Genomic DNA, 27,705 nt, shown 5'->3' with positions numbered 1-27,705 from the left:
GAGATCCAATGACTGAGACAGCCATGGCATATGGTTTACCTAATTGTCATGCTCATCAAACCTTTCAGTGAGCACTCAGGCCATGCGGATAGGGGCGTTGTCATCGTATTGTGGCATAGCCATGGTAGCCAAAATAATGGCCAGACCAGCGTTTTTATACATGACCCTAAGTGTGATGGATGTTAATTGCTTAATTAACTAATGAACCACGCCTGTGTGGAAGCACCTGCTTTCAACATAATTTGTWTCCCTCATTTACTCAAGTGTTCCCATTATTTTGGCAGTTACCTGTACATTGCTCTACAGAAAGGTTAGTGCTCCCCGGYAWCCTTGGGACGTCCATATACCTAAACCCTAACCATAACCATAAAATGTACCTTAACATTAATCCTAACCTTACCATTTTACATTTAAACTTCAATGTGGTGACTTCAGAGTTGGACGTCCCATCAATTTGTTTACAATACTCCACTAGGGGACACTGTAATCATTTTGCTGGAAGCCGGTCATGTTTACGGAAGTACAAGTGACGTGTCAATGTCTACCAAAGCATTGTGGGATCGAAACGGTGCTTGCAATGGTGACGGCTGGAGCCGTGAAACCTAAGGCTGAAACGGAGACATATTAACCATATAAATGGCACTAGTAGCTAGAATTGTGCTAATGATGATAATCTATCACACTAACMTCTAGGCTTTTTGTTGAAGATAAARTTATGCCGTGTCATCGCTTCGATTATACATACAGACGGATAGGACAAGGCAGAACACTGGAATATTGTTCAATGGACGCTTGTGCGGAGGTCCACAGCGTTTTTATTTTTTCGAATGAGCTGAATAAGTAGGCCGGGGACCAGTATCATAGGACTGCATTTGCATTCCTTATTATTTAAAYCTTTTGATATTTAGATCGAATACATCATCCAAAATGTCGACCAGTACCCCCGAAGCGGTGAAGAAATTACTCGAGAACATGCAGACGGATCTGCGGTCCCTGTCCATGGAATGCAAGAAGAAATTCCCCCCAGTCAAAGAGGTAGATATATATGCCTGTCTAGCTAACTTTAGCTAGCAATCTCTCTATAGTTTTCACGCAGTTTCACTCTGTGTGTTATGTGGTGTTGTGATAATTTGCCACCTCACCACTGATGATACATTTTGATGCAATTGCTGATGTTGTCATCAAGTGCATCGAGTGATGCGACGTGACATGTATCAGATGAATTATATTCAGTTGTGACGGCTGCATGAATGTTGTGCCACGGTGTGACGTTAGGCTTGATCGGTAGCATGGCTATATTGTCAGTTGTCAAATAATGAGTTTACATTCAATAATGGGACGTGCATTGTTTTGTGTCTGTCAAGATCACATTTTTAAACATATWTTTAATGATTCACAAAATGAGGATGTTTATTTGCCACTGCATCCAAAACGTTGTGATTGATGGCAGAGTACTTCTCTTCCGGGTTTAACTACTGACATGAACGCTATTATGGTRCTCTACTTCATGTGGCAAATTATACTGAACAAAAATATAAACGCAACATGTAAAGTGATTCCATGTTTCATGAGCTGAAATAAAAGATCAAAGTTACATACACACAAAAAGCTTATTTTTATTTTCTGTGCAAATTTGTTTACATCCCTGTTGGTGAACACTTCTCCTTTGCCAAGATAATCCGTCCACCTGACAGGTGTTGCCTATCAAGAATCTGATTAAACAGCATGATCATTACACAGGTGCACCTTGTGCTGGAGACAATAAAAGGCCACTCAAAAATGTGCAGTTGTCACAACGTAATGCTACAGATATCTCAAGTTTTGAGGGAGCGTGCAATAGGCATGCTGACTGCAGGAATGTCCACCAGAGTTGTTACCAGAGAATTGAAGGTTCAATTCTCTACCATAAGCCATCGCKTCAAARGTTGTTTTAGAGAATTTGGCAGTGCATCTAACCGGCCTCACAACCACAAACCATGTGTAACCACGCCAGCTCAGGACCTCCACATCAGGCTTCTTCACCTGCGGGATCYTCTGAGACCAGCTACCCGGACAGCTGATGAAACTGGGCTTGCCCAACTGAAGATTTTCTGCACAAACTGTCAGAAACCGTCTCAGGGAAGCTCATCTACGTGCTCGTCATCTTCAACAGGGTCTTGACCTGACTGCAGTTCGGTGTCATAACTGACTTCAGTGGACAAATGCTTGCCTTCGATGGCCACTGGCATGCTGGAGAAGAGTGCTCTACACAGATGAAACCCGGTTTCAACTGTACCAGGCAGATGGCGTTGTGTGGGGGAGTGGTTTGCTGATGTCAACGTTGTGAAAAGAGTGCCCCATGGGTGGGGTTATGGTATAGGTAATATCCATTGAGCTGAGAGAGAATTTTGCAGTTAAGTTAATTTCCAGCAATTCTACACAGTTTGGTATGGAGCTGAGAGACAATTTTACATATTTAAAACTGATTTCCTGCACTTTTACGCATTTTGCCATGGCTAATTCTGTGTTCCACTGCTCAAATAGTATTACAAAATCAATGTGCATGTGCCCTGAATGCCCGGTTAAAAAAAAAWATATATATATTATTATCCCTGACTATCTAGCTTTTATTTGATTGTTAGTTCTCAGATGGTATTATAAAAAAAACTGCAATTTTTGCATGTTTTCTGTCTGGTTTTGTTCGTTTAAGTTGACACTGAAACTGTGTTTCCATTCTGAAAATTACACCTTAGAAGGTCAGTCTAATAATTTTCAATACAGAAATACCCTGCAATTAGCTCCAATGACTATAATTTTAGTTTGAGATTTTGACAATGAAGCCAATACTTCCCCAGAGTCGGATGAACAGGAACAGCTAGCATGCTAACTGTTCCTGTAGACTTCCAGTCATTGAGCTGACGCTAGTTAGCAATGGCTTATGAAACTACCTCTTAACTMTCTATATACTGGACACACATACTGGAGGCAGAGACATAAAAATGGTACTCACAATCGTATTCTGTTGCAGCTAGCGATATTCGTAAAAATATCCCAACAAAAATCGCGGACCTGCTGCAGACCCCAGTTTGAAGCCCTGGCCTATATGACAGGAATTGCATTCTCCTTTGAACTCAAATGTTTAGGTAAAAGGAGTGAGCCTAAAATAATCAAATTAACTTGTTAATGGCCAGTCTTCACTWGCTTTGGAGATTCTGATTGAGGGTCTGTAATATAATCTCTTTAGGACAACATGTTTTCATCTAGATATAAACAAGGCCTTGATTGTCATGTTTGTATTAGTCATCCCACTAGGAGTCCACAACACATTTATGATGTCATGCCAGTGTAGGCCTAGCTCTCAGAGAAGTAATGCTGTCTCCACATTTTAAATGACTGCTCCTTTATGTTGGCCTGTGGGCCTCCACTCTAGACTGAGGTGAGTCAGTCAGTGCTAGGCAGCAGGCTGCCAGGTGTAACTCTCCCTGGCTTTGTTTGTTTTTCTTCAGACCTTACCATGTGTAAGGGAGTGAAAGACTCGCTACTGCTCTTGGGGAAATACCTCTACAGTAACGGTAGCCTACTATTTCTGTCTTTTGTTTCCTGGCTAGAATCTGGTTATACTACATCTAACCTTTGCTGGGCTTTCTAAGTAGGCTTTCTTTTAAAATGTTGATCAATATATCTGAATTATCTTACCTTTCTATTGGAACTGAGKATGTCAGTTGTGCCCTTGACTCTAATCTTTTCACTCAGATAGCCAGGTACGAGACACCTCCTTGACCAGTCTCACACACCCCTATCCCATTCATTTACCGCTGACAAGCTGCAAGCAGCTGTTTTCTCTACAGTATTTCTGTGTTTTAAAAGGGCTGAGAAGAATCCCATAGATTTTTCTATATCACAGCTTCACGCTCAATTCCTTTCCTTCTAATCTCATGGGAGATTCTCTGTTTGTTGTGCTCTGATCACTTTAGTCTGACAACACACACAGCAGCTCCCTGATGCATTATGGGCGATTCCAGGGTTTTGGATGTTACATTTGCACGCAAAATCATAGCGTTAATGTCTCACAGAATGGATAAACAAAATATGCATTATGGTTGTTACATGAAATGCAAATGATTTTTGGGAGACTGAACATATTAGTGGAAGTCTGAGTTTGTAAGTCTTAGGTCAAAATATGGAGAGCCATTTTCATGCATGTTAACATTAGAAGCCTCCCCCCTATGTTTGTTTTATTCACTGCTTTAGCACACTCCGCCAACCCGGATGTCCTAGCCGTGTCTGAAACCTGGCTTAGGAAGGCCACCAAAAATCCTGAAATTTCCATCCCCAACTATAACATTTTCCGACAAGATAGAACTGCCAAAGTGGGCGGATTTAGCCTGCAGAGTTCTGTCATACTATCCAGGTCTGTGCCCAAACAATTCGTGCTTCTACTTTTAAAAATCCACCTTTCCAGAAACAAGTCTCACCGTTGCCGCTTGTTATAGACGCCTTTCAGCCCCCAGCTGTGCCCTGGACAACATATGTGAATGGATCGCCCCCCCCATCTATCTTCAGAGTTTGTACTGTCAGGTGACCTAAACTGGGACATGCTTAACACCCCGGCCGTCCTACAATCTAAGCTAGATGCCCTCAATCTCACACAAATTATCAAGGGACCTACCAGGTACAACCCTAAATCCGTAACCATGGGCACCCTCTTAGATATCCTGACCAGCTTGCCCTCTAAATACACCTCTGCTTCAACCAGGATCTCAGCGATCACTGCCTCATTGCCTGCGTGCGTAATGGTCCGCTGTCAAACGACCACCCCTCATCACTGTCAAACACTCCCTAAAACACTTCAGAGAGCTGGTCTTTCTAACCGACCTGGCCCGGGTATCCTGGCAGGATATTGACTTCATCTCGTCAGTAGAGGATGCCCGGTTGCTCTTCAAAAGTGCTTCCCTCTCCATCTTAAATAAGCATGCCCCATTCAAAAAATGTAGAACTAAGAACAGATATAGCCCTTGGTTCACCCCAGACTTGACTGCCCTTGACCAGCACAAAACCATCCTGTGGCGTTCTGCATTAGCATCGAATAGCCCCAGCAATATGTAACTCTTCAGGGAAGTCAGGAACCAATATACTCAGTCAGTTAGGAAAGCTAAGGCTAGCTATATTGCTTCCTGTAGCACTAATTCCAAAAGGTTTTGGGTAACTGTAAAGTCCATGGTGAATAAGAGCACCCCCTCCCAGCTGCCCACTGCACTGAGGATAGAAAACCACCGATAAATCTACAATAATCGATCATTTCAATAAGCATTTTTCCACAGCTGGCCATGCTTTCCACGTGGCTACCCCTACCCCGGCCAACACCTCAGCACCCCCTGCAGCAACTTGCCCAAACCCAATCAGCTGATGTTCTGAAAGAGCTGCAAAATCTGGATCACTACAAATCAGCTGGACCCTCTCTTTCTAAAAATGATCAGCCGAAATTGTTGCAACCCCTATTACTAGCCTATTCAACCTCTCTTTTGTGTCGTCTGAAATCCCCAAAGATTGGAAAGCTGCTGCGGTCATCCCCCTCTTCAAAGGGGGAGACACCTTAGACCCAAACTGTTAAAGACCTATATCCATCCTGCCCTGCCWTTCTAAYATCTTCAAAAGCCAAGTTAATTAACAGATCACGGAACATTTCGAATCCCACCACACCTTCTCCACTATGCAATCTAGTTTCCGAGCTGGTCACGGGTGCACCTCAGCCAGGCTCAAGGTCCTAAACGATATCCTAACSACCATCGATAAAAGAAAATACTGTGCAGCCATCTTCATCGACCTGGCCAAGGCTTTCGACTCTGTCAATCACCACATTGTTATCGGCAGACTCAATAGCCTTGGCTTCTCAAATGACTGCCTCACCTGGTTCACCAACTACTTCTCAGACAGAGTTCAGTGTGTGAAATCGGAGGGCTTGTTGTCCGGACCTCTGGCAGTCTCTATGGGGGTGCCACAGGGTTCAATTCTCGGGCCGACTATTTTCTCTGTGTATATTTTTTTATTTTTTTCACCTTTATTTAACCAGGTAGGCAAGTTGAGAACAAGTTCTCATTTACAATTGCGACCTGGCCAAGATAAAGCAAAGCAGTTCGACACATACAACAACACAGAGTTACTCATGGAGTAAAACAAACATACAATCAATAATATAGTAGAAAAAAAGTCTATATGAGGTGAGATAAGGGAGGTAAAGGCAAAAAAAAAGGCCATGGTGGCGAAGTAAATACAATATAGCAAGTAAAACACTGGAATGATAGATTTGCAGTGGAAGAATGTGCAAAGTAGAAATAAAAATAATGMGGTGCAAAGGAGCTAAATATATAAATGCATATCYATGATGTCGCTCTTGCTGCTGGTGATTCTCTGATCCACCTCTACTCAGACGGCACCATTCTGTATACATCTGGCCCTTCTTTGGACACTGTGCTAACAAACCTCCAAACGAGCTTCAACGCCATAACAACACTCCTTCCGTGGCCTCCAACTGCTCTTAAATGCAAGTAAAACTAAGTGCATGCTCTTCAACCGATTGCTACCCGCACCCTCCCGCCCGACTACATCACTAGTCTGGACAGTTCTGACCTAGAATATGTGGACAACTACAAATACAGGTGTCTGGTTAGACTGTAAACTCTTCCTTCCAGACTCACATTAAGCATCTCCAATCCAAAATAAATTCTAGAATCGGCTTCCTATTTTGCAAACAAAGCCTCCTTCACTCATGCTGCCAAACATACCCTCTTAAAACTGACTTATCTACCCGATCCTTGACTTCGGCGATGTCATTTACAAAATAGCCCCCAACACTCTACTTAGCCTACATAGTTGCTATCACAGTGCCATCCATTTTGTCACCAAAGCCCATATACTACCCACCACTGCGACCTCTATGTCTCGTTGGCTGGCCCTCACTACATATCTGTCGCCAAACCCACTGGCTCCAGGCCATCTGTAAGTCTTTGCTAGGTAAGCCCCGCCTTATCTCAGCTCACTGGTCACATAGCAGACCCAACCAGTAGCACCGCGCTCCAGCAGGTATATTGCACTGGTCATCCCCAATGCCAACACTTCCTTTGGCCGCCTTTCCTGCCAGTTCTCTGCAGCCAATGACTGGAATGAATTGCAAAAATCTCTGAAGCTGAAGTTTTATATCTCCCTCTCTAACTTTAAACATCAGCTGTCAGAGCAGCTTACCGATCACTGTACCTGTACASKGCCAATCTATAAATAGCACACCCAACTACCTCATCCCCATATTATTACTTAACCTCTTGCTCTTTTGCACCCCAGTATCTCTACTTGCACATCATCATCTGCACATATATCACTCCAGTATTAATGCTAAATTGTAATTATTTTCACCTCCATGGCCTATTTATTGCCTACCTRCCTACTCTTCTACATTTGCACACACTGTATATAGATCTTTCTATTTTTTGTTTATTTTGTGTTATTGACTGTACGTTTGTTTATGTGTAACTCTGTTGTTTTTGTCGCACTGCTGTGTTTTATCTTGGCCAGGTTACAGTTGTAAATGAGTTGTTCTCAACTGGCCTACCTGGGTAAATAAAGGTGGAATAAAAAGGAAAGGGTTGGCTGAACACAAAAACAATACATTTGAAAAGATAGTCATTTCCATTATTACTTTAGAGCGCAAAAATGGCAGTTATGGATGTTAGACATTCAAATCTTAAAGATGTCTTGATCCAAATCTATCATAACACATTTGTTGTCATTTGGAATTTGTTTTCATTTGGGATGCTACATTGCCTGTCCCAGTCACCGTCTACCTTTACAGGACTGTAGAACATGCAAACAAGAGTCAAGACACTTCAATTTGGTCTGTATTGCTTAACAAATCATTTTTTAAAGTTTCACGTATCATCTGTTATTAGTTGGATGTACGGGATACACATGGTATACACTGTCCAGTGAAATGCTTGCTTGCAGGTTCCTTCTCAATAATGCAACAACAATAAGAAAATATAAGAATACGAACAAAGTAAATGGCTCGATAGAATATAATAATCATTTTAGTATAATACAGGAAGGCACAATTTATAGTCCAATATTTCCGTGTTTTGTAGAAGGGGGGGATTAGGAGCAAGTGTTTAACTTGTGCAGTATTTAGCCATCATAATAGGAGTCTAGGTTCTGTGTGCTAAGGTTTGGCGAGGCAGTGGAGGTGGTCAGTCCAGTTGAAGTGTTCAGCAGTTTGATGGCTTGTAGATAGATCTGTGTCTATCGATTTGGTACGGGAGTGAACAGATTGTGGCTGGGGTGTGTGGCGTCCTTGATGATCCCGGGCCTTCCTCTGGCACAGTTTTGACTAGAGTCCTTAGTGTTCATATCTAACACTGGTGAACAGCTGTGAGTGGAAAACCAATCTCTGTGGGCCCTTTCTAAAAGCCATGAAATTGTCCGAAAAGCATTTTTTGAGTTTTGGCATCCTGCTCTYTAACTCCAACATATAACCTAGACAAGGGATAAGGAACTCCAGTCCTTGGGGGCCGGAGTGGTGTCACTTTTTCCCCATCCCTAGCAAACACAGCTSATTTAAACGAATTGCCTTCTAAATTGAAGATGATGATTAATGGATTATTGGATTCAGGTGTGTTAGTTGGGGCTGAMGCAAAAGTGTGTCACCAATCAGGCCCCCGAAGACTGGAGTTYCCCACCCCTGATATAGACCTTAAGGATAATTATAACAGGGTTKCATTCGTAAATGACGGACCTTATTAGTGGATGCTCAGGTTGACTTTCCCACGGAATTGCCCGTACACTGCAGTGTCTGGCGACTGTCTGTGAAACGTGGCATCTCCAGGAATAGCGCAGTATTAATGAAACGGATCATGCACCTCCTTTACACCCCGCCTGTATGGCTGAATTTGTCACGAAGATTTCATACAGTCTGACAAAATAACAAGCAGAAGAGTAGAAACTTAAAGATCCAATGCAGCCGTTTTCATCTCAATATCAAATAATTTCTGGGTTTTACTGTGATCGTAATCAATTAAAATAGTCAAAAAGAAACAAAAATAGCTTCTTAGCAAAGAGCAATTTCTCAAGCTACAATTTTGCTAGGACTGTCTGGGAGTGGTCTGAGTGGGGAAACTGAACTTGATGTTGTTTAGCATAGAAGTTTGTAATTTACTGTCTGGTGATGTCACCAGGCAGGCCAAAACTGGCTGAAATTTAAGGCAGTCTCTTCAAACAGCTCTTACACTAAAAGGGCATTATAATTTCACAGTATTATTCCAACCTTGTGGTGTAGAAATGTATATAAAACACACAATCTAGTTTTTGACTGCATTGGGACTTTAAGAAGAACTGACAAATGGTGAGACTATTGGATTCATTGAATTAGCCCCTTCAATGTAGGCTATACAGCAGCAGAACCAGTGCTAACATCTGCAGCGTGTTTCTCTCTCTGAGACCATCTATGAGCGGCTGAGCTAATGATGCGGCTCTTGGAGGGAAGTAGGGATGGGCATTTGAAATATTTCACTATTAAAATAGTTTATATTTAGGAACTGGCTTGTGGGCGCAGCCTACGTAACTTGGGAGAGAGGTGCCACTCTGCTTGCTTGCAGCAGTGCGGGGATGGGCATGGGCCGATGTGTTTAACATGGTAGAGAGAGAGAGTAGCCATACAGACTTGCGCTTGTTTGACAAACTTGTAGATGCCATAGGTTATCTATCATGCCATCTAGTTGTGCCAGTCTTGACTGCATCAAATCGATGTAAAGATGCRAAGATGGCTAGCTAGCTATCTTACCTAGGCTAATTGAGACTGTTTTGCTGCACTTCTCGTCCTTGTCTACAACTCCATTCAGATTAACCAATAGGGTTGTTCCATGTAATTTCAGCAAGCCATGACAGTTAACGTAAATTCAGCATTCTCTGAGAAATGAAGCTAATTGATTGCACTCTAATTGGCCATTTTAATTTATTCATATTATATTAAATATTAAATGCTTATATTCTTGATCTGAGTTCTAATCGCACCTGCCTCTTTGTGAACGAGTGGAATCATGAACAGTTGTTTGCTCATTATGTTCGCCTGCGCCCTCCGTATTTGCAGGACATTGACCGCTCTCTCAAACGGCTAACTGGCTAGCTTCCTGGCTAGAAGGATGACGTAAGAAGGTAGCGTTAAACGGAGCCTGACCTCAGCAGGAGCAAAAGAGTTCTCKTCATAAATGTGCTAACAGAGAGTACTTGTGAGACAGACAGTGGTGTGGCAGACTGGTGATGCTGAGGCAGACTGAAATACACTGCATAYAAAAGTATGTGGACAACCCTTCAAAGGAGTGGATTTGGRTATTTCAGCCACACCTGTTTCTGACAGGTGTATAAAATCAAGCACACAGCCACACAATCTCAGTGGACAAACATTGGCAGTAGAATGGCCTTACTGAAGAGCTCAGTGACTTTCAACGTGGAACCATCATACGATGCCACCTTTCCAACAAGTCAGTTCATCAAATTTCTGCTCTGCTAGAGATGCCCCGGGTCAACTGTAAGTGCTGTTATTGTGAAGTGGAAACGTCTAGAAGCAACAATGGCTCAGCCGCGAAGTGGTAGGCAACACAAGCTCACAGAACAGGACGGCCGTGTGCTGAAGCGTGTAAAAATTGTCTGTCCTCAGTTGCAAGCACTCGGTTCCAAACTGTCTCTGGAAGCAACTTCTGCACAATAACTGTTTGTCGGGAGCTTCATGAAATTGGTTTCCATGGCCGAGCAGCCGCACACAAGCCTWAGATCACCATGCGCAATGTCAAGCGTCGGCTGGAGTGGCYTAAAGCTCTCCGCCATTGGAATCTGGAGCAGTGGAAACGCGTTCTCTGGAGTGATGAATCACGCTTCACCATCTGGCAGTCCGACGGATGAATCTGGGTTTGTCGGATGCCAGGAGAAGTCCCCGCAGCAATGTTCCAATTTCTAGTGGAAAGCCTTCCCAGAAGAGTGGAGGCTGTTATAGCAGCAAAGGAGGGACCAACTCCGTGTTAATCCCCATGATTTTGGAATGAGATGGTCGACGAGCAGGTGTCCACATATTTTTGGTCCTGTAGTGTACATGTAGGAGGAAGCAAGCATGCTGCAATACACAGAGCGAGAGGAAGCAAGCAGAGAGAGGTTAGTACAATGTTTCCCCAACGTTCCCATGTGGGGTCCCCTGAGAGAATCTATACTAAACTTACCAAACAAACTAAGATATGTTTCAATATGAGCATCTCCATATGGCCTATCTTCCGTATAGACCTACATTAAAATGCAAACGATACATTATTAAAAATGTCATACTTTTTTTTGTTAAGACGAACAACCATCGATATAATCTTGATCGCCCACTGGAGTTTATAGTTTACCAATTTTTTTATATTTTTTTACTACTACATCACTGCTGATTAGAGATCTCCCACGTTGCTTGCTACCCYTGGTGCCATTTTGATTGGCCGACAATATCAACATTCACATGTAACCTGTGTAGGCTACGGTGGCTTTTTTATGGGGCGCARGTCATAAAAACTACATTCAAAAGTTTGTTGTTTTATTGAATTAAGAATTTCAAATGTCGCGGTGTAGCAATGTCACATCGACAATTTAATTTCGACAAAGCCTTTTCATTGTTGAAGTAGGCAAAAAAAATATATCAAATGGCAAAATGAATACTCTCGCAATTATTCAAATACTAACGTCTGTTCGGATATTCGAGTACTCAAATAACCGTGCCCATTCCTAGACGAATGTTATGAGTTTGCTTTCAGGCTGGTGCAAAACTTAATGAATAACACTAAAAACATTTAGTGAAGTTGGGCCTACCAGTGTGGCCTGGTCCTCCCACCATTTGCCCTCAAGCTGCTTAAACTGTGGATGGAACTTCACAGTGGCTGCATACGCCCTTCTTCACTGTGGTTTGCAGAAATAAGTTTGAAAATGTCAGCTTGTAGTTTTTGGGCTCAGTTGGGGGCAATTCCARGTAAACAGAATAGTGCTGAGACTAGTGCTCAAACCAAAGTCTAAACAAACCATAGAACTGAACAAATTCCCCAGAAAATCTTACAATTGAACTGTGCAGATGCTAAGTTACAAAATGGTAGATTTCTTTTTCAAAAGATTGCCATAGATTTTCTGTTAARTACCAAAATTACTGAAGATTACGGTCATTTTGGTCAATTACGGGTAACTTTGCAACCCTACTCTCTCCTTTGAAATCCCAGCAATCTGCTTCTGATTCAAGGCTCTCTGACTCGCTTAGTTATGTGACTGGTTGAAATCAGTGTGGTTCGATGCCCTTGATCTTCCTACAAGGTTTCAGCGGGAGGCAGTTCATTGTTTGCCTGGATTGCAGAACCCATAGCAAGTTTATTTTTAAACCAGGCATGTTATGCTATAACCTCATTGTCATAACTTTTTGTAATCGAGCATTGTCCCCTGCCAACAAGATAACAAGACTAACGTCATGATGAGGAAGTGTCAGCTCCGCAACCGCTGCTTATATATCTACCCCCCCCCATCAACAACACCTAGAATAAGAACCCGTTGGCCCTTTTTTCCCCCGACGCGACTTTATTGTCCTTTTGTGGAGGCCTAAGCATTTTTGTGGCAGAGTTAAATGTTCTCAACAAAGGAACTGTCACCTGCCTGCCTGCTTCCCATTTTGAATATGAGCCACAGCCATTGAATTGATTTTCATTCACATCGTAGCATCGGTATCTATATATCAGTTATGGCAAGCTTTAAAAGTGGCGTACACTAGAAGGATCGGAATGCATATTGGAGAAGTTCTGTGTTATTTTATTGCCCCGTTAAAGCCCTCAGCCTCGCTCCACAGAGAACAAAGGAGATGAGGGAGACTTTCATTTCTCCAGATTAACTTTATATGGTGTATGGGTGTGGCGTGTGGTGATGGACCTGTAGTTCTCCACAGTTCTGGCTAGTCCACCCTGCTAATATTAAGGCCCTGTTGCCTGGTAACCAAAAGTTTCAAAAGGTTGCGTCCTGTTGAATCCCATTCTTCTTCCGTGCGTCCTTGTGGCAGTTCAAATGAAATATCAAATCAAATCAAATCAAATTTTATTAGTCACATACACATGGTTAGCAGATTTAATGCGAGTGTAGCGAAATGCTTGTGCTTCTAGTTCCGACAATGCAGTAATAACCAACAAGTAATCTAACCTAACAATTCCACAACTACTACCTTATACACACACACAAGTGTAAAGGGATAAAGAATATGTACATAAGATATATGAATGAGTGGTGGTACAGAACGGCATGGCAAAGATGCAGTAGATGGTATAGAGTACGGTATATACATATGAGATGAGTACTGTAGGGTATGTAAACATAAAGTGGCATAGTTTAAACTGGCTAGTGGTACATGTATTACATAAGATGGCAAGATGCAGTAGATGATATAGAGTACAGTATATACATATGAGATGGGTAATGTAGGGTATGTAAACATTATATTAAGTGGCATTGTTTAAAGTGGCTAGTGGTACATTTTTACTAAATTTCCATCAATTCCCATTTTTAAAGTGGCTGGAGTTGAGTCAGTATGTTGGCAGCGGCCGCTAAATGTTAGTGGTGGCTGTTTAACAGTCTGATGGCCTTGAGATAGAAGCTGTTTTTCTAGTCTCTCGGTCCCTGCTTTGATGCACCTGTACTGACTCGCCTTCTGGATGATAGCGGGGTGAACAGGCAGTGGCTTGGGTGGTTGTTGTCCTTGATGATCTTTATGGCCTTCCTGTGACATCGGGTGTGTAGGTGTCCTGGAGGGCAGGTAGTTTGCCCCCGGTGTGCGTTCTGCAGACCTCACTACCCTCTGGAGAGCCTTACGGTTGTGGGCGGAGCAGTTGCCGTACCAGGCGGTGATACAGCCCGACAGGATGCTCTCGATTGTGCATCTGTAGAAGTTTGTGAGTGCTTTTGGTGACAAGCCGAATTTCTTCAGCCTCCTGAGGTTGAAGAGGCGCTGCTGCGCCTTCTTCACACACGCTGTCTGTGTGGGTGGACCAATTCAATTTGTCCGTGATGTGTACACCGAGGAACTTAAAACTTTCCACCTTCTCCAAAGGTGGGAAGTGATATTACTGTATAAAAGGTAGGAGAGGTCAAACACTGCAGCGTAGCACAGTACAGCAGCCACGTTCAGATAGTTTCTCACGCTCTGTTATCCTAAGTGGTTTAACGTCATATGAATGAGGTTGACTGGTTAGTGTCGTTATTCATATCAGATGAATGACATGCTGAGGCGTTGCACACTGTTCGCAAGCTAGGCCTTTTGTGGTCATGTTACCTGAACGAAACCCTTGCTTAAGCTTTGCATGTTTGAGTATGGAAGAAGAGCAGTACTATAACAGGATGTTTTGTCTTCACTTGGAACACCAATCCAATATATTTTTTAAATTTAACTTGGGACTAGAATTGTGAGCAGTTGCCAAGAAAACAATGTCAAAACTTTTTTTTCTGGCAAATGTGGCACTTGACGTCATTCAATTCTGATTATTAAATGTAGGGAGTTTAAGTATGTAATAGTTTTGGTTTATTCGTGTGTCTTTCTCAGAAAAGGGCATTTTCGTGGTGGGGTGCAACCTATGACATATTGGACACTGACGTATGTTTATGTAGGCTATAGGCCCAGTCCGTATCACGGTACATAGGCAATTGTTAATGATCTGCTTGCTGGTGTGGTTGGTTTAGCGATGGGAAAGAAAGAACAAGGCAAGAGAAGCACGGAAAAAGAGCGACGGAGAAAGGAGAACGAGGGGGCGACGTTGGAGAGGGAGAATATCTTGACAGCTGCGTTGCTGTAGAGAGATAAAGAGGCCTCTGTTGACTGCTGAAAGCACAGCATACATTCCCTCTCTCTCCTTCCCTCTCCTCTCTCTCTCTCCTTCTCTATTCTCTCTCCTCCCTTTCTCTCTCTCTCTCTCTCCTTTCCTCTCCTCTCTCTCTCCTCTCCTCCTTTCCTCTCTCTTCCTCTCTCCTCTCTCTCCTTTCCTCTCTCTCTCCTTTTCTCTCTCCCCTCTCTCTTCTTCTCTCTCTCTCTCTCTCTCCTCTCTCTCTCTCTCTCTCTCTTCTCTCTCTCTCTCTCTCTCTCTCTCCTCTCTCTCTCTCTCTCTCTCTCTCCTTCCTTCACTCCCCTTGCCTTTCTCCTTTCTCACTCCCTTCCCACAGTCGCTCTTCTTCCTCCCCGCCCTTTTTCCTCCCTTTTTCCGTCCTTCCCCCCCTCCATCTCTTCCCTATCTCACACCTTAGCGTCTCACTTTCGGGGCTCCGAGTGCGCAGCATCTGTGCTAGAGGCGTCGCTACAGACCCTGGTTCGATTTCAGGCTGTATCACAACCGGCTGAGATTGGGAGTCCCATAGGGCGGCGCTCAATTGGCCCAGCGCTGTTAGGGTTTGGCCGGTGTAGGCCGTCATTGTGAATAAGAATTTGTTCTTAACTGACTTGCTTCGTTAAATAAAATTAAAAAATATATAAAAAATGTCAGGCAGTACAGCTCCACAAAAGAGAAATCACTATGGTTCCCTCTGTCTCCTCTCAGGTAAAGGGACTTACTCAAGGTTAACTGCTTCCAGACATCAATGTTTCTGGCCACGCTTGTGTTCTCTGCCCTCTCCTCTGAGGATCATTAGTAAGGACTAGGAGATGTCTACCTCAGGTATAACAGTGGAGGTGGTAACGCATCGCCAGCGGTCTCATCATAAGGAACGTATAAGTAGATGTAATCTTAATGGGCCTCTTGTCTGTGCTTTCCTATAGGCTGCCGAGTCCGGGATCGTCAAGATCAAGACCATCGCCYCGAGGAACACCGACATCTTGGCGTGTAAGTGAAGGAGGAAGGGACACCCATAAATACCTTGTGTACGTTTGTGCGAGAGAGATGTTTTTGCTGAACCAGTTCTCCACGTACAGATTGYTGATTAGACCTAATTCAAACAAGCGAAGGATGCATTCCAAAAGAGTTGCCCTAGGTGTGGTTGTGTTCTACAACAGKCGCCTGATTTGATGTGTGAACTGTGCCCGTGTATCGTCTCCCCCTTAGCCCTGAAGGAGAACAGCTCGGAGGTGGTCCAGCCGTTCCTGATGGGCTGTGGCACCAAGGAGCCCAAGATCACCCAGCTGTGTCTGGCTGCTGTCCAGAGACTCATGACCCACGAGGTGGTGTCTGAGGTGAGGAACACAGGACCACTATGGGGCTAATCCTAACTTCCGATGTTTCACTTAGTCATGCATTGATGTCAGTGGGAGACTAAGGGGATGTTTTAGGCTCGCCCCTAACTCTTTTATAATCACTTTGATTAATAATCCATTAGAATTMCGTTATCAATGCGTGTAATGCATGTACTGTGGTGATTGAGAAGGCAGAAATGAATTATTTAGGAGGGAAATGGTCCTAGCTGATGTCAAACCTGCTGTGACTCATATATTTTTAAGGCCAGCGCAATGCACACTGTGCTAAACGCCGGGACCGTTGAAAGTGGTGGTGTGCTCTCTTGTTGCTGCATGGTCGCTGCTACACAAAAGACATCTACGTTTTCATTCTAAGCCCGTTGAACAGTGCGTTGGTCTGGATGAAGGCCTACATTTTGAAGTCAGGGCAGGGCGAACACATTATTCTGACCCTGGGCTTATACAACTTTAAATACCACCGACTCTAACTGAGAGGGTGGGTTTTCTGCTTTTTGCTTCACACTGCAGTGCAAAGCCTCATCTCTGTAAAAACACTACCTACACCTCAACATGGAACCGAGGCTATTGTGACTGGCCCTTCCCTCTCCGATTGAGGCCAATTTCCTTGACTTGCCTGGTGTTATCCGGGATACCTTGACCGACCAGCTAGCCGGCTAGGATAAGAATACCCTGACTGTCTGTGACTGACTGTGTTCACCATGCCTGTCTGGCTGTGTTTACATGCTATCAGCAGACTCCCTGCCTGGAGCCTTTCAAAAGAGGCTTTCTGCCACGCTCCAGCACCTCCCCTCTATATATCACTGTCTGTGTGTCTGTAAGCCCAGGGCTTAACTACTAGGACGCACTRTTAAATGGATAGTTGTTGGCTCCCAAGTCTATGGGAACAGCTAGCATTTACATTTACATTTTACATTTAAGTCATTTAGCTGACGCTCTTATCCAGAGCGACTTACAAATTGGAAAGTTCATACATATTCATCCTGGTCCCCCCGTGGGGAATGAACCCACAACCCTGGCGTTGCAAGCGCCATGCTCTACCAACTGAGCCACACGGGACCAGCATGTCATCGTGCTAACGCTAGTAGCACTGCACCCCTCTCCCCCTGTTAGTAGCAATGCATCCAAACCCCTCCCCCACCTGCATCCCCTGCCACCACGGACACGGGGAAGAGGAACGAAGCTCCTGCGGTATTGATTAAATGTCTTGGTTTTAGTGAGTGAACGTGTGTCAGTTTTGCCTTAGGAAGAAAATGACCTGTCATGGTTCCCGTTTGCTGCCACTTTTGAAGGACAGGTTATTTATTTTCTTCAACTGACTACTTCCCTCAGTTCCACTGGTTTTGTACGAGTTCTGTTGGTTTGTTCTGACCTCAGGATGTGACACAGGGAAAATGTGTGAGTCACTGCTCTGGAGTGCCACAGTTGCTGGGTTTGGTGTAATGAAGGCACGTGCCTCGCTGACCCTGYTGTATTCAGAGCTGGTCCGGTCGGCTGCTCCCCTGTGRGTCTGTGTCTAATTCTTTGTTGATCTGTGTGTACATGTCTGTGAGCTCTAGTGCTGCTGTCACTTGCTCTGTTCTGTCACATTCCAGTTGATTGTGACCGTGACTGTCACTGCCTCCTTGATGTACAAGTAGGCTACAAGTCTGTGTGTGTGTGTGCCTGTGTGTGTGTTCATCAGGCTGCAGCAGGGAACATCATTAACATGCTGTGGCAGTTGATGGAGAACGGGCTGGAGGAGCTGAAGCTGCTGCAGACTGTCCTAGTGCTGCTCACCACCAACACTGTAGTACATGACGAAATACTCTCCAAGGTACCCCAAACTGCACACTATATACAAACGCCAAATGTTGTCATGCGTGTACACAGTCACARATCATACAAACACGGGTATCTTGCCTCATGTTACGGAAGGTTAATATTTGCCCCCACATTGCAGACATTTCATATATTCCCATGCTTAGTCCCACACACGTCTCATATTTGCCCTTGGAGTCATGTACTGTTCTAGTTGGTTTCCACGTGCATGTGAATCCAGATGTGTGCCTTAGTCAATCTGTCTACGTTCAATTGCCCATACTAACATACCACTTAGAATGTATTCCCCAGTACAGGGCTTCATAGCCTGTGTTAGGCTGAATATTGTAACAGAGCCTGTGTCTCCTCTCCCCTCGTCCCTCCCAGGCCATCGTGCTGTGTTTCCGCCTGCACTTCACCAAGGACAACATCACCAACAACACGGCCGCCGCCACCGTGAGACAGGTCGTCACCGTGGTCTTTGAGAGGATGGTCGCCGAGGACGAGCGCTTCAAAGGTCAGGGTCGGGAGGGATCATTGGAAAATGAGTTATTCTAGGACTGAACCGTTTCTGTCCATCACTATTCTGCATCACACTTTCTCTCTCCTACCCTCCTCCTCTAACTTTGAACCTGTCACAGAGTAAGGGAAGGGAGTTAGTTTCTCCTTAGATTGCCTAAAGCTGCTTATCTGGTGATTTAAGCCTCAGTTCAATGAATACATCATGAGTTTTTGTTTGGCCCTGTCAGATTTCACACTGCTGTCTTCCCACTCTGCCACTTGGTTTAGTATGTGAGCTAGGATTGAGAATCACTATTTAATTAAGTGACTTTTCCCTCTTGTAGTAGGTGTTGGATCGGTCTTTTCTGAGTGTGTGTTATTTGATGGTATGTGGATTGTTTGTTTGCTTGTGAGCGATTGATCCCTCCAGGCTTGTATCCACAGCTGTGTCCAATGACTGTCTCTCACATGTGTTCTTTCCCCCCCTCCTCCTCACCTCCCTCTCTCTTCCAGGCATCGTGGAGCAGCCTKCTCCAGTCCAGGGTAACACGAACCGGAGGTCTGTCAGCACCCTGCGGCCCAGCGCTAAAGACGCCTACATGCTGTTCCAGGTATGTCCTCCAGGAGACAGTCCTCCATACCTCTCACTGTACCCCACCTGCACCCTCTCGCCCATCAGAAGAGGGGGTATAGATAGGGTTTACTCTATGAATGAGGACAGGAGAAGGGAGGGAACAACTTTGTGGAATGAAATACAGCCAGGTTGTCTTTATACACAAAAGTATGTGGGGACCCCATCAAATTACTGGCTTTGGCTATTTCAGCCACACCCGTTGCTGAGAGGTTTCTAAGATCAAACACACAGCCATGCAATCTCCGTAGACAAATATTGGCAGTAGAATGGCCTTACTGAAGAGCTCTGTCACTTTCAACGTGGCACCATCATAGGATAAAATGTCAAGCGTTTCGGCTGGAGTGGTGTTAAGGTCGCCGCCATTTGGACTCTGGAGCAGTGGAAACGCYTTCTCTGGAGTGATGAATCACGCTTCACCATCTTGTAGTCTAAAGGACGAATCTGGGTTTATCGGATGCCAGGAGAACGCTACCTGCCCGAATGCATAGTGCCAACTGAAGTTTGTGGAGGAGGAATAATGATCTGGGGCTGTTTTTCATGGTTTTGGCTYGGACAAATCTTAACGCTACAGCATACAATGACATTCTGGACGATTCTGTGCTGCAACTTTGTGGCAACAGTTTGGGGAAGGCCCTTTCCTGTTTCAGCATAACAATGCCCCCGTGCACAAAGCGAGTTCCATGCAGAAATGGGTTGTTGAGATTGGTGTGGAAGAACTTGATTGGCTAGCACAGAGCCCTGACCTCAACCCCATCGAACACCTTTGGGATGAATTGGAATACCCACTGCGAGCCAGGCCTAATCGCCCAACATCAGTGCRCGACCTCACTAATGCTCTTGTGGCTGAATGGAAGCAAGTCAGCAATGTTCCAAWATCTAATGGAAAGCCTTCCCAGAAGAGTGGAGTCTGCTATTGCAGCAAAGCGTGGACCAACTCCATATTAATGRCCATGAATTTGGAATGAGATGTTCGACGAGCAGGTGTCCACATACTTTTGGTCATGTAGTGTATGTACAGCCTAGATTTACAGACTGTATCACAGAGGCAATGCTAGTAGCTGTCTCCAGCTGTCCTATGTGCAAGTCTATATTCCTATGTGCGTGTGTGTGTCTATCCAGGACCTATGTCAGCTAGTGAATGCTGACGCCCCCTACTGGCTGGTGGGGATGACAGAAATGACCCGGACGTTTGGTCTGGAGCTCCTGGAGTCAGTCCTCAATGACTTCCCTGGGGTCTTCCTGCAGGTAAACACACAACATAATACACAGGATTTTTGCAATCGCAATTTTGTTATTGCAGAATCAACAATTCCGCAAGCGAGGGCTTGCAATTCTGACCAATCATTAGAAAAATAGGTTTCRGCATGGTCACGATACCAGAATTTTGACTTCAATTCCAGGTTTAGCATCACGATACTCTATACCGAAATGATACCGCAGCAAAGAGAAGAACATGTATTAGTTAAAGTCTAAATAACCACTGGGCTTTCTTTTCTTTGAGCAATATGTTGATAACTGGTAAAACAACAAGTAGAGTATCTTCTATTCAATATAACATGTACTTCAAAAATCAATCACCATATTAAGGGCGAAAGGTAGCCTAGCGTTTATAGTGTTGGGACAGTAACTGAGATGTCGCTGGTTTGAATACCCGAGCCGACAAGTTGAAAGATCTTTCAATGTGCCCTTGAGCAGGGCACTTATCCCTAATTTTCTCKATTTGGGCCGTACTACTATGGCTGACCCTGTAAAACAACACATTTCACTGCAACTATCCGGTGTATTTCTATTATTATTAAAAAAATGACTGAAGAATATCTTACATTTTGCTTATGCAAAACCCTATCTGAGACTCGGAGCATAACATTTAATTTGATACAGACGGATGCCAGCCAGACGGATGCCACTCATCAGTAAAAGGCACATGACAGCGCTTGTAGTTTGCCAAGAGGCACCTAAAGGACTCTCAGACCATGAGAAATAAGCTTCTCTGGTCTGATGAAACCAAGATTGAACTCTTTGGTCTGAATTRCAAGTGTCACGTCCGGAGGAAACCTGGCATCATCCCTACGGTGAAGCATGGTGGTGGCAGCATCATCCTGTGTGGATGATTTTCAGCGGCAGGGACTGGGAGACTCGTCAGGATTGAGGGAAAGATGAATGGAGCAAAGTACAGAGATTCTCAATAAAAACCTGCTCCAGAGCGCTCAGAACCTCAGARTGGGGCGAAGGTTCACCTTCCAACAGGACAACGYCCCTCAGCACACAGCCAGAGCCCGGAATTGAACCCGATCTAACATCTCTGGAGAAACCTGAAAATAGCTGTGCAGCGACGCTCCCCATCCGACCTGACAGAGCTTTAGAGGATCTGCAGAGAAGAATGGGAGAAACTCCTCAAATACAGGTGTGCTAAGCTTGTAACGTTATACTGAAAAAGACTTGATGCTATAATCACTGCCAAAGGTGCTTCAACAAAGTACTGAGTAAAGGGTCTGAATACTTATGTTAATGTCATATTTATTTATTTTTTATTTTGTAAAAAAAACCTGTTTGCTTCGTCGTTATGGGTTATTGATTGTAGATTTATGAAGGGGGGAAACAACTATTTAATGCATTTTAGAATGAGGCTGTAATGTAACAAAATGTGGAAAAAGTGAATGGGTCTGAATACGTTCCGAATCCACTGTAATTACTTATTTATTATTTAGTAATTGAAGTTGGAAGTTCAAACATTGCAGATTTGTAAAATAKATTTCCGATGCAACAGCACACTAATCAGCTACCAATGTGATAGCCTATACAGGACAGCTGTACTAATCAGCTATCTGAACCTGCATGACATGAGCCATCCACACGCTCTCCCTGCTTGGATAGAAAGTTGTGYGTAAAACTATTAATGCCAAATAATAGTCAGCTCACGCTCAAAACACTAGCTTCCTGGAAATGGTTTAGTTATGCGGTGTACTATCTATAGCTATATACCGTKTTTATCTGCTATTTATAAACCTTTTACAAAAAATTACATATTAAATAGCCTAAAATTGAGGGGGGAAAAGTAGTCGGTTTGAGGATGAATTCAGATACTTTATTGTTGAACTCAGCAGGTTTTGCTGGCTAAAAGCCTACACTAATGGTCTGCAGTATTCAAGGTAAATTAAATCAAATTCAATKCAACTTGAGCGACTACCTTGTTCTCCTGGAGTCCTCTTTCTTTTGTGTAAATGTTTTCACCACGGCCTGTAGGTCCAGGCTGCGGGCCCGACTGTTCTATACTGAGTGTTGCCAACCCATACAGTCTTTCCTGAGACATATTGTGCATTACATGTCCACTGTGCTGCACACAATTTTAAACGTAGTCTTGAATGATGCGTGCCAGGATATAAAAGAGATAAGGGACTGTTGATATTTGCAACACCACAACTCAAATGCCYGTTCACCAGTATGAAAGAAATCGCAAACGGCTTTTTTTGTTCAAGGCCTCAAGAACTGATTATCTGTTTGCATCTGGCAATTTATTGGCTGTCCTGTATCCAGACCATCTGTKCRCAGAGCRTCCTYTACAGTTAATCTCCTTCTGTAACATGTTGAGGCTGGCAATTAAGGAGAATGAGAGGCTCAATTAAAGACATTGCAGAASTGCTGTATTTGAAGCACCCCTTCCTTCTGTCCAGTTTCCCTGATGTTGCTACGGCAATCAAGCTGTTTTTACCATCCCTGTAACTGTCGCTMCCACGGAGAAATTGTTTTCTGATCTTAAATTCTACTAAGAACTACCTAAGAAGCTGTTCGGTCTGATATGCGTTTTTGAAATCCTGAGGAAGCTCCAGTCATTGCGCTGGCGRCGTTGTAGCCTTGACCACGGACATTTGTTCACCGATATCCCCTTATACTTTCAATCTGTTACTTTTTTTGTTGTTCAAGGCCTGAGGCACTTTTTCAGTGCCTAAAGAAAAACTCTGCTTCCCACTACATATGGGAATTYAAAAGGTTTAGGAATTACTTTTTGGAGGGTTACTGTCAAAAMGATTTATTAAATACATTTTAAAGACATTGATGACATGCACATGGGGCCCCCAGAGGTATGACAGTGAGAACGTAATACAATAGGATACAGTAAATTATAGTACAATATAATGCAATACAATTGAGTATTATATGCGTTGAAATAGAATACTATGTCATCTCACTGTAGGTGTGTGTCTTGTATTTGTACTGTGACCCCCCCACCTCCTGCTGACACCACCCGCTGCCCTCTGACCTTTAACCTCTGCCCTCTGACCCCTATATAGCACCAGGAGTTCAGCTTCCTGCTGAAGGAGCGTGTTTGTCCGCTGGTCATCAAGCTGTTCTCCCCCAACATCAAGTTCCGCCAGGGCAGCAGTGGCGCTGCCTCCCCTGCCCCTGTAGAAAAACCTTACTTCCCCATCTGCATGAGGCTCTCAGAGTGGTGTCTGTGCTCATCAAAACACTTCTACAGCCTACTGGTTGAGTTCCCGGGGGTTATCTAAACACTTATACAGCCTACTGGTGAGCCTCTCGAGGGTGATCAAACATCTTTACAGCCTACTGGTGAGTCCCGGGGTATCAAACACTTCAGCCTACTGGTGAGTCCTCTGGGGTTATCAACACCACGTCTACAGCCTATGGTGAGTCTCTGGGTCTTCTAAACACTTCTACAGCCTACTGGATGATCCCGAGGGTTATCAAACGTTACAGCTAATCGTGTGGACCAACGACAGCCCACGGCTGAGTCCCGAGGGTATAAACCGTCTACAGCCCAAGCGGTGAGTCTCTGGGCGTCATCAAACCACTCTACAGCCCGACGTGAGGCTCTCTGGGGCTTACAAACCCGTCTAAAGCCTACTGGGGTCTCTGGGTTATCAACACGTCTACAGCCTACCTGGTAGTCCCGAGGGGTTATCAAACACGTCTACAGCCCACTGGTGAAAGTCAGTTACAGTAGTTACTACCTAATACTGTGTTCTCTGTACCTAAATCATCAAACACAACTACAGTCTAGTGGTGTGAGCCAAGGCAGGAACTATAGTTTGGGTCAATTCCATTTGATTTCAGTCAATTCAGGAGGTTAACTGAAATTCAAATTTTCCACAAATCCTGMTMTCTTCTTATTGTAGAGACCTCCATATGTGGATAGTTGTCTTGGGGATCTGAGGATGGAGGTGTGTTTGTCTGTGTTGTAGGTGACGGAGTGTGAGATCTTTCTGTCCCTGCTGGTGAAGTTCCTGGATGGAGAGAAGCCTCAGTGGCTCAGAGCCGTGGCTGTGGAGTCCGTCCACAGGCTGTGTGTACAGCCACACCTGCTACGGTGAAGAGGAGGAGCACACACACATCACTGACCTCACCATACGCCTCTGACACTAACCTTACCGCACACACAAACACACACAACCTCAACAATCTCCATATTCTATATCTTTTAAGAAACCTTCGCTACACCCTCTCTCTCCCCCCTCCAGGTCTTTCTGCCAGTCCTATGACATGAAGCAGCACTCCACCAAGGTGTTCCGGGACATCGTTAACGCCCTGGGCTCCTTCATCCAGTCCCTCTTCATCGTCCCCAATACAGGCAACCCTGCTGCCACCAATGCCCCTGCTGGTGAGGACCACACTGAGCACACTGAGAAGGAGCTAATGTTGTCTTTACTGGTGTTACAGCTTGAGACTTTAGTTGGGAAGAAAGTAAAGAAGAGGAATATCTAGGATAGGATTAGGCAACTCATGAGTGTATGGAAGCTTCTGGTCTGCAGGGTGCGAAGGCTTTGGTTCCAGCTCAATACTGACAGCTTCCTTCCTTCCTTCCCTCCCCCCTTCCGTTCCTCAATCTCTCCCTCCCTCCCTAGGTGGGTCGGGGGCCCAGGCGGCTGCCCAGGGTGGTCCAGGAGCAGGAGGTCAGGGTGGGAGTCTGACCACTCAGGCTGCCTTCGAGTACCGCGGTACCTGGATCCCTCTCATGACCGTCAGTGTGCAGGGCAGCGCCAAGGCTACCTAGTGAGTAGTACTATATATATACACACACACACACACACACACACACACACACACACACACTAGACATCTAGCTATGTCTGTCTAGGTTTGAGTCATCCATCCAATTATCACACACAGGGACACAGTCTATTGGAGACAGATAGTTGAACCAGAGAGAAACGGTTTGATTTTAAACCACAGGGGACGGAATTACGGCCGTTATCAAAAACCTAGACACCCCGGAGGACAGTTGGCCTGTAAATATTGTCATTATTGGACTCTAACTAGCTGCTGTCTTTGAGTGAGGGAACGGAGACCGAGGCAGGAACAGAGAGAACACAAACACAGCAGATACCCCATGACACACGCTGTGCCTGTTAGAGGGAAGGAAGGAGTTGATTTAGCTGTGGATTAGTTGACCTGACTCTGCTCTCTCTGAGTCAGAGGGGTTGGGTTAAATGCGGAGGACGCATTTCCGTTGAATGCGTTCAGTTGTACAACTGACTAGGTATCCCCCTTTCCCTTTATGCATGGGTCGGGAGGAAGGGAATGTGATCTGTTGTCTGTAATTATGAGGAGATTGAGCAATGTTGGTGTTTTGATAGACTAGAGAATTAAACTGGCTGGTTTGTTTGTTGATGCAGGGCAGAGAGTTGTCAGTCAACATTGTCTTAACACAGCTGTCGTGTGTCTGTAATGAACACATGGCCAGGGAAAGCTGATCCTGCAGCAGTCCAGTGAGTGTGTTTGTTAGTGGGAGCTGAATGACTGTTTCTGTTTGCATGTAGCTCCTTGGGACATACACCCTATTTCTTACAACTGAGTAGGGTAGACACACACATACACAACAAACACACATACACAATGTGTCATATCATACGTTTCCCTTTCCTCTTCCCTGCCCCAGTCTGGAGATGTTGGACAAAGTGGAGCCCCCGTCCATCCCAGAGGGTTATGCCATGTCTGTGGCCTTCAGCGCCCTGCTGGACCTGGTCCGAGGCATCACCTCCATGATAGAGAGAGAACTGGCCAAGGAGGAGGAGGAGGTGGCTGTACGCAGGGAGGCCAACCCAGACCAGAACGCCCAAGCTGAGCCTGGTGAAGAGGGGGGAGGAGGATGAGGGAGGGTCGGGTGCTAGGACCGGGGCGCTTCTCTGGGACCGCACAAGGAGCCGAACCCTAGCTTGCAATTCTATTGACCTCTAGTGGGCAATCCAATACCTACAGTTCCTAAGGGCGTTAATATATGTAGGCTTACTGCAGTGGCGTACGTGTCATCATCCCTATTCAAAACCAGCATTCTGATGTAGCGTTTACATATAGATATCTGTAGAAATGTATATTTCTTGTCCACTCTGTTGCTAACTGCTGTTTCTCTGTCAGGGGCCCATCTGGTCTGGGAGGAGATGGTCAGTYCGTGTTGGTGTGGTCTACTGGCTGCCCTCTCACTCCTATTGGACGCCAGGTAACAACCCTTCTTATAGATCACCTCCAAGTCAATTTATTTACACTGAACAAAAATATAAACTTAACATTCAACAATTTCAAAGATTAGAGTTCATATAAGGAAATGAGTCAATTGAAATAATAAATTCATAAGGCCCTAATCTATGGATTTCACATGACTTGGAATACAGATATGCATCTGTTGGTCACAGATACTTTAAGAAGAAAGGTAGGGGTGTGGATCAGAACACCAGTCAGTATCTAGTGTGACCATTTGCCTCATGCAGCGCAACACATCTCCTTTTTATAGAGTTGATCAGGCTGTTGATTGTGGCCTGTGGAATGTTGTTCCACTCCTCTTCAATGGCTGTGCTAAGTTTCTGGATTTTGGCGGGAACTGGAACACGCTGTCGTACACGTTGATCCAGAGCATCCCAAACATGCTCAATGGTTGACATGTCTGGTGAGCATGCAGGACGTGGAAGAACTGGGACATTTTCAACTTCCCAGAATTGTGTACAGATCCTTGTGACATGGGGCCGTGCATTATCATGCTGAAACATGAGGTGATGGCGGCGGATGAATGGCACGACAATGGGCCTCAGGATCTGTCTTTGCTTTCAAATTGCCATCAATAAAATGCAATTGTGTTCAGTGTCCGTAGCTTACGCCTGCCCATACCATAACCCCATCGCCACCATAGGGCACTGTGTTCACAACATTGACATCAGCAAACCACACGCCCACAGGATGCCATACCCGCCGTCTGCTATCTGCCTGGTGCAGTTGAAACCAGGATTAATCCGTGAAGAGCACACTTCTCCAGRGTGTCAGTGGCCATCGAAAGTGAGCATTTGCCCACTGAAGTTGGTTAAGATGCCAAACTGCAGTCAGGTCAAGACCCTGATGAGTACGACAAGCACGCAGATGAGCTTCCCTGATGCGGTTTTTGACAGTTTGTGCAGACATTCTTTAGTTTTGCAAATCCACAGTTTCAACAGCTGTCCGGGTGACTGGTCTCAAACGATCCTGCAGGTGAAGAAGCCAGATGTGGAGGTCCTGGGCTGCCGTGGTTACACGTGGTCTGCAGTTGTGAGACCGGTTA

The 27,705-nt window shown here is 44.8% G+C and overlaps 1 protein-coding gene across 2 annotated transcripts in view; it reads left to right on the top strand.

Moving 5' to 3' along the window:
- The first annotated feature begins 544 nt into the window (after window positions 1–544).
- The window catches only part of mon2 (MON2 homolog, regulator of endosome-to-Golgi trafficking), a 50,662-nt gene continuing 23,501 nt past the window's right edge, over window positions 545–27,705 (top strand). For both annotated transcript variants that reach the window (XM_070442976.1, XM_023985130.2), the window contains exons 1-13: window positions 545–1,035; window positions 15,803–15,866; window positions 16,086–16,213; window positions 17,916–18,047; window positions 18,419–18,548; window positions 19,046–19,143; window positions 20,286–20,411; window positions 23,456–23,650; window positions 24,368–24,492; window positions 24,644–24,783; window positions 25,028–25,175; window positions 26,062–26,252; window positions 26,538–26,619. In XM_070442976.1, coding sequence (XP_070299077.1) covers window positions 928–1,035; window positions 15,803–15,866; window positions 16,086–16,213; window positions 17,916–18,047; window positions 18,419–18,548; window positions 19,046–19,143; window positions 20,286–20,411; window positions 23,456–23,650; window positions 24,368–24,492; window positions 24,644–24,783; window positions 25,028–25,175; window positions 26,062–26,252; window positions 26,538–26,619 — 1,667 coding nt within the window. In that variant the 5' untranslated portion in view covers window positions 545–927. The remainder of the gene's footprint in view (window positions 1,036–15,802; window positions 15,867–16,085; window positions 16,214–17,915; window positions 18,048–18,418; window positions 18,549–19,045; window positions 19,144–20,285; window positions 20,412–23,455; window positions 23,651–24,367; window positions 24,493–24,643; window positions 24,784–25,027; window positions 25,176–26,061; window positions 26,253–26,537; window positions 26,620–27,705) is intronic.

This window comes from Salvelinus sp. IW2-2015, linkage group LG4q.1:29, assembly GCF_002910315.2.
Source record: "Salvelinus sp. IW2-2015 linkage group LG4q.1:29, ASM291031v2, whole genome shotgun sequence".
In the NCBI taxonomy this organism is placed as follows: domain Eukaryota; kingdom Metazoa; phylum Chordata; class Actinopteri; order Salmoniformes; family Salmonidae; genus Salvelinus; species Salvelinus sp. IW2-2015.
This window is presented reverse-complemented; position numbering and strand designations above follow the sequence as displayed.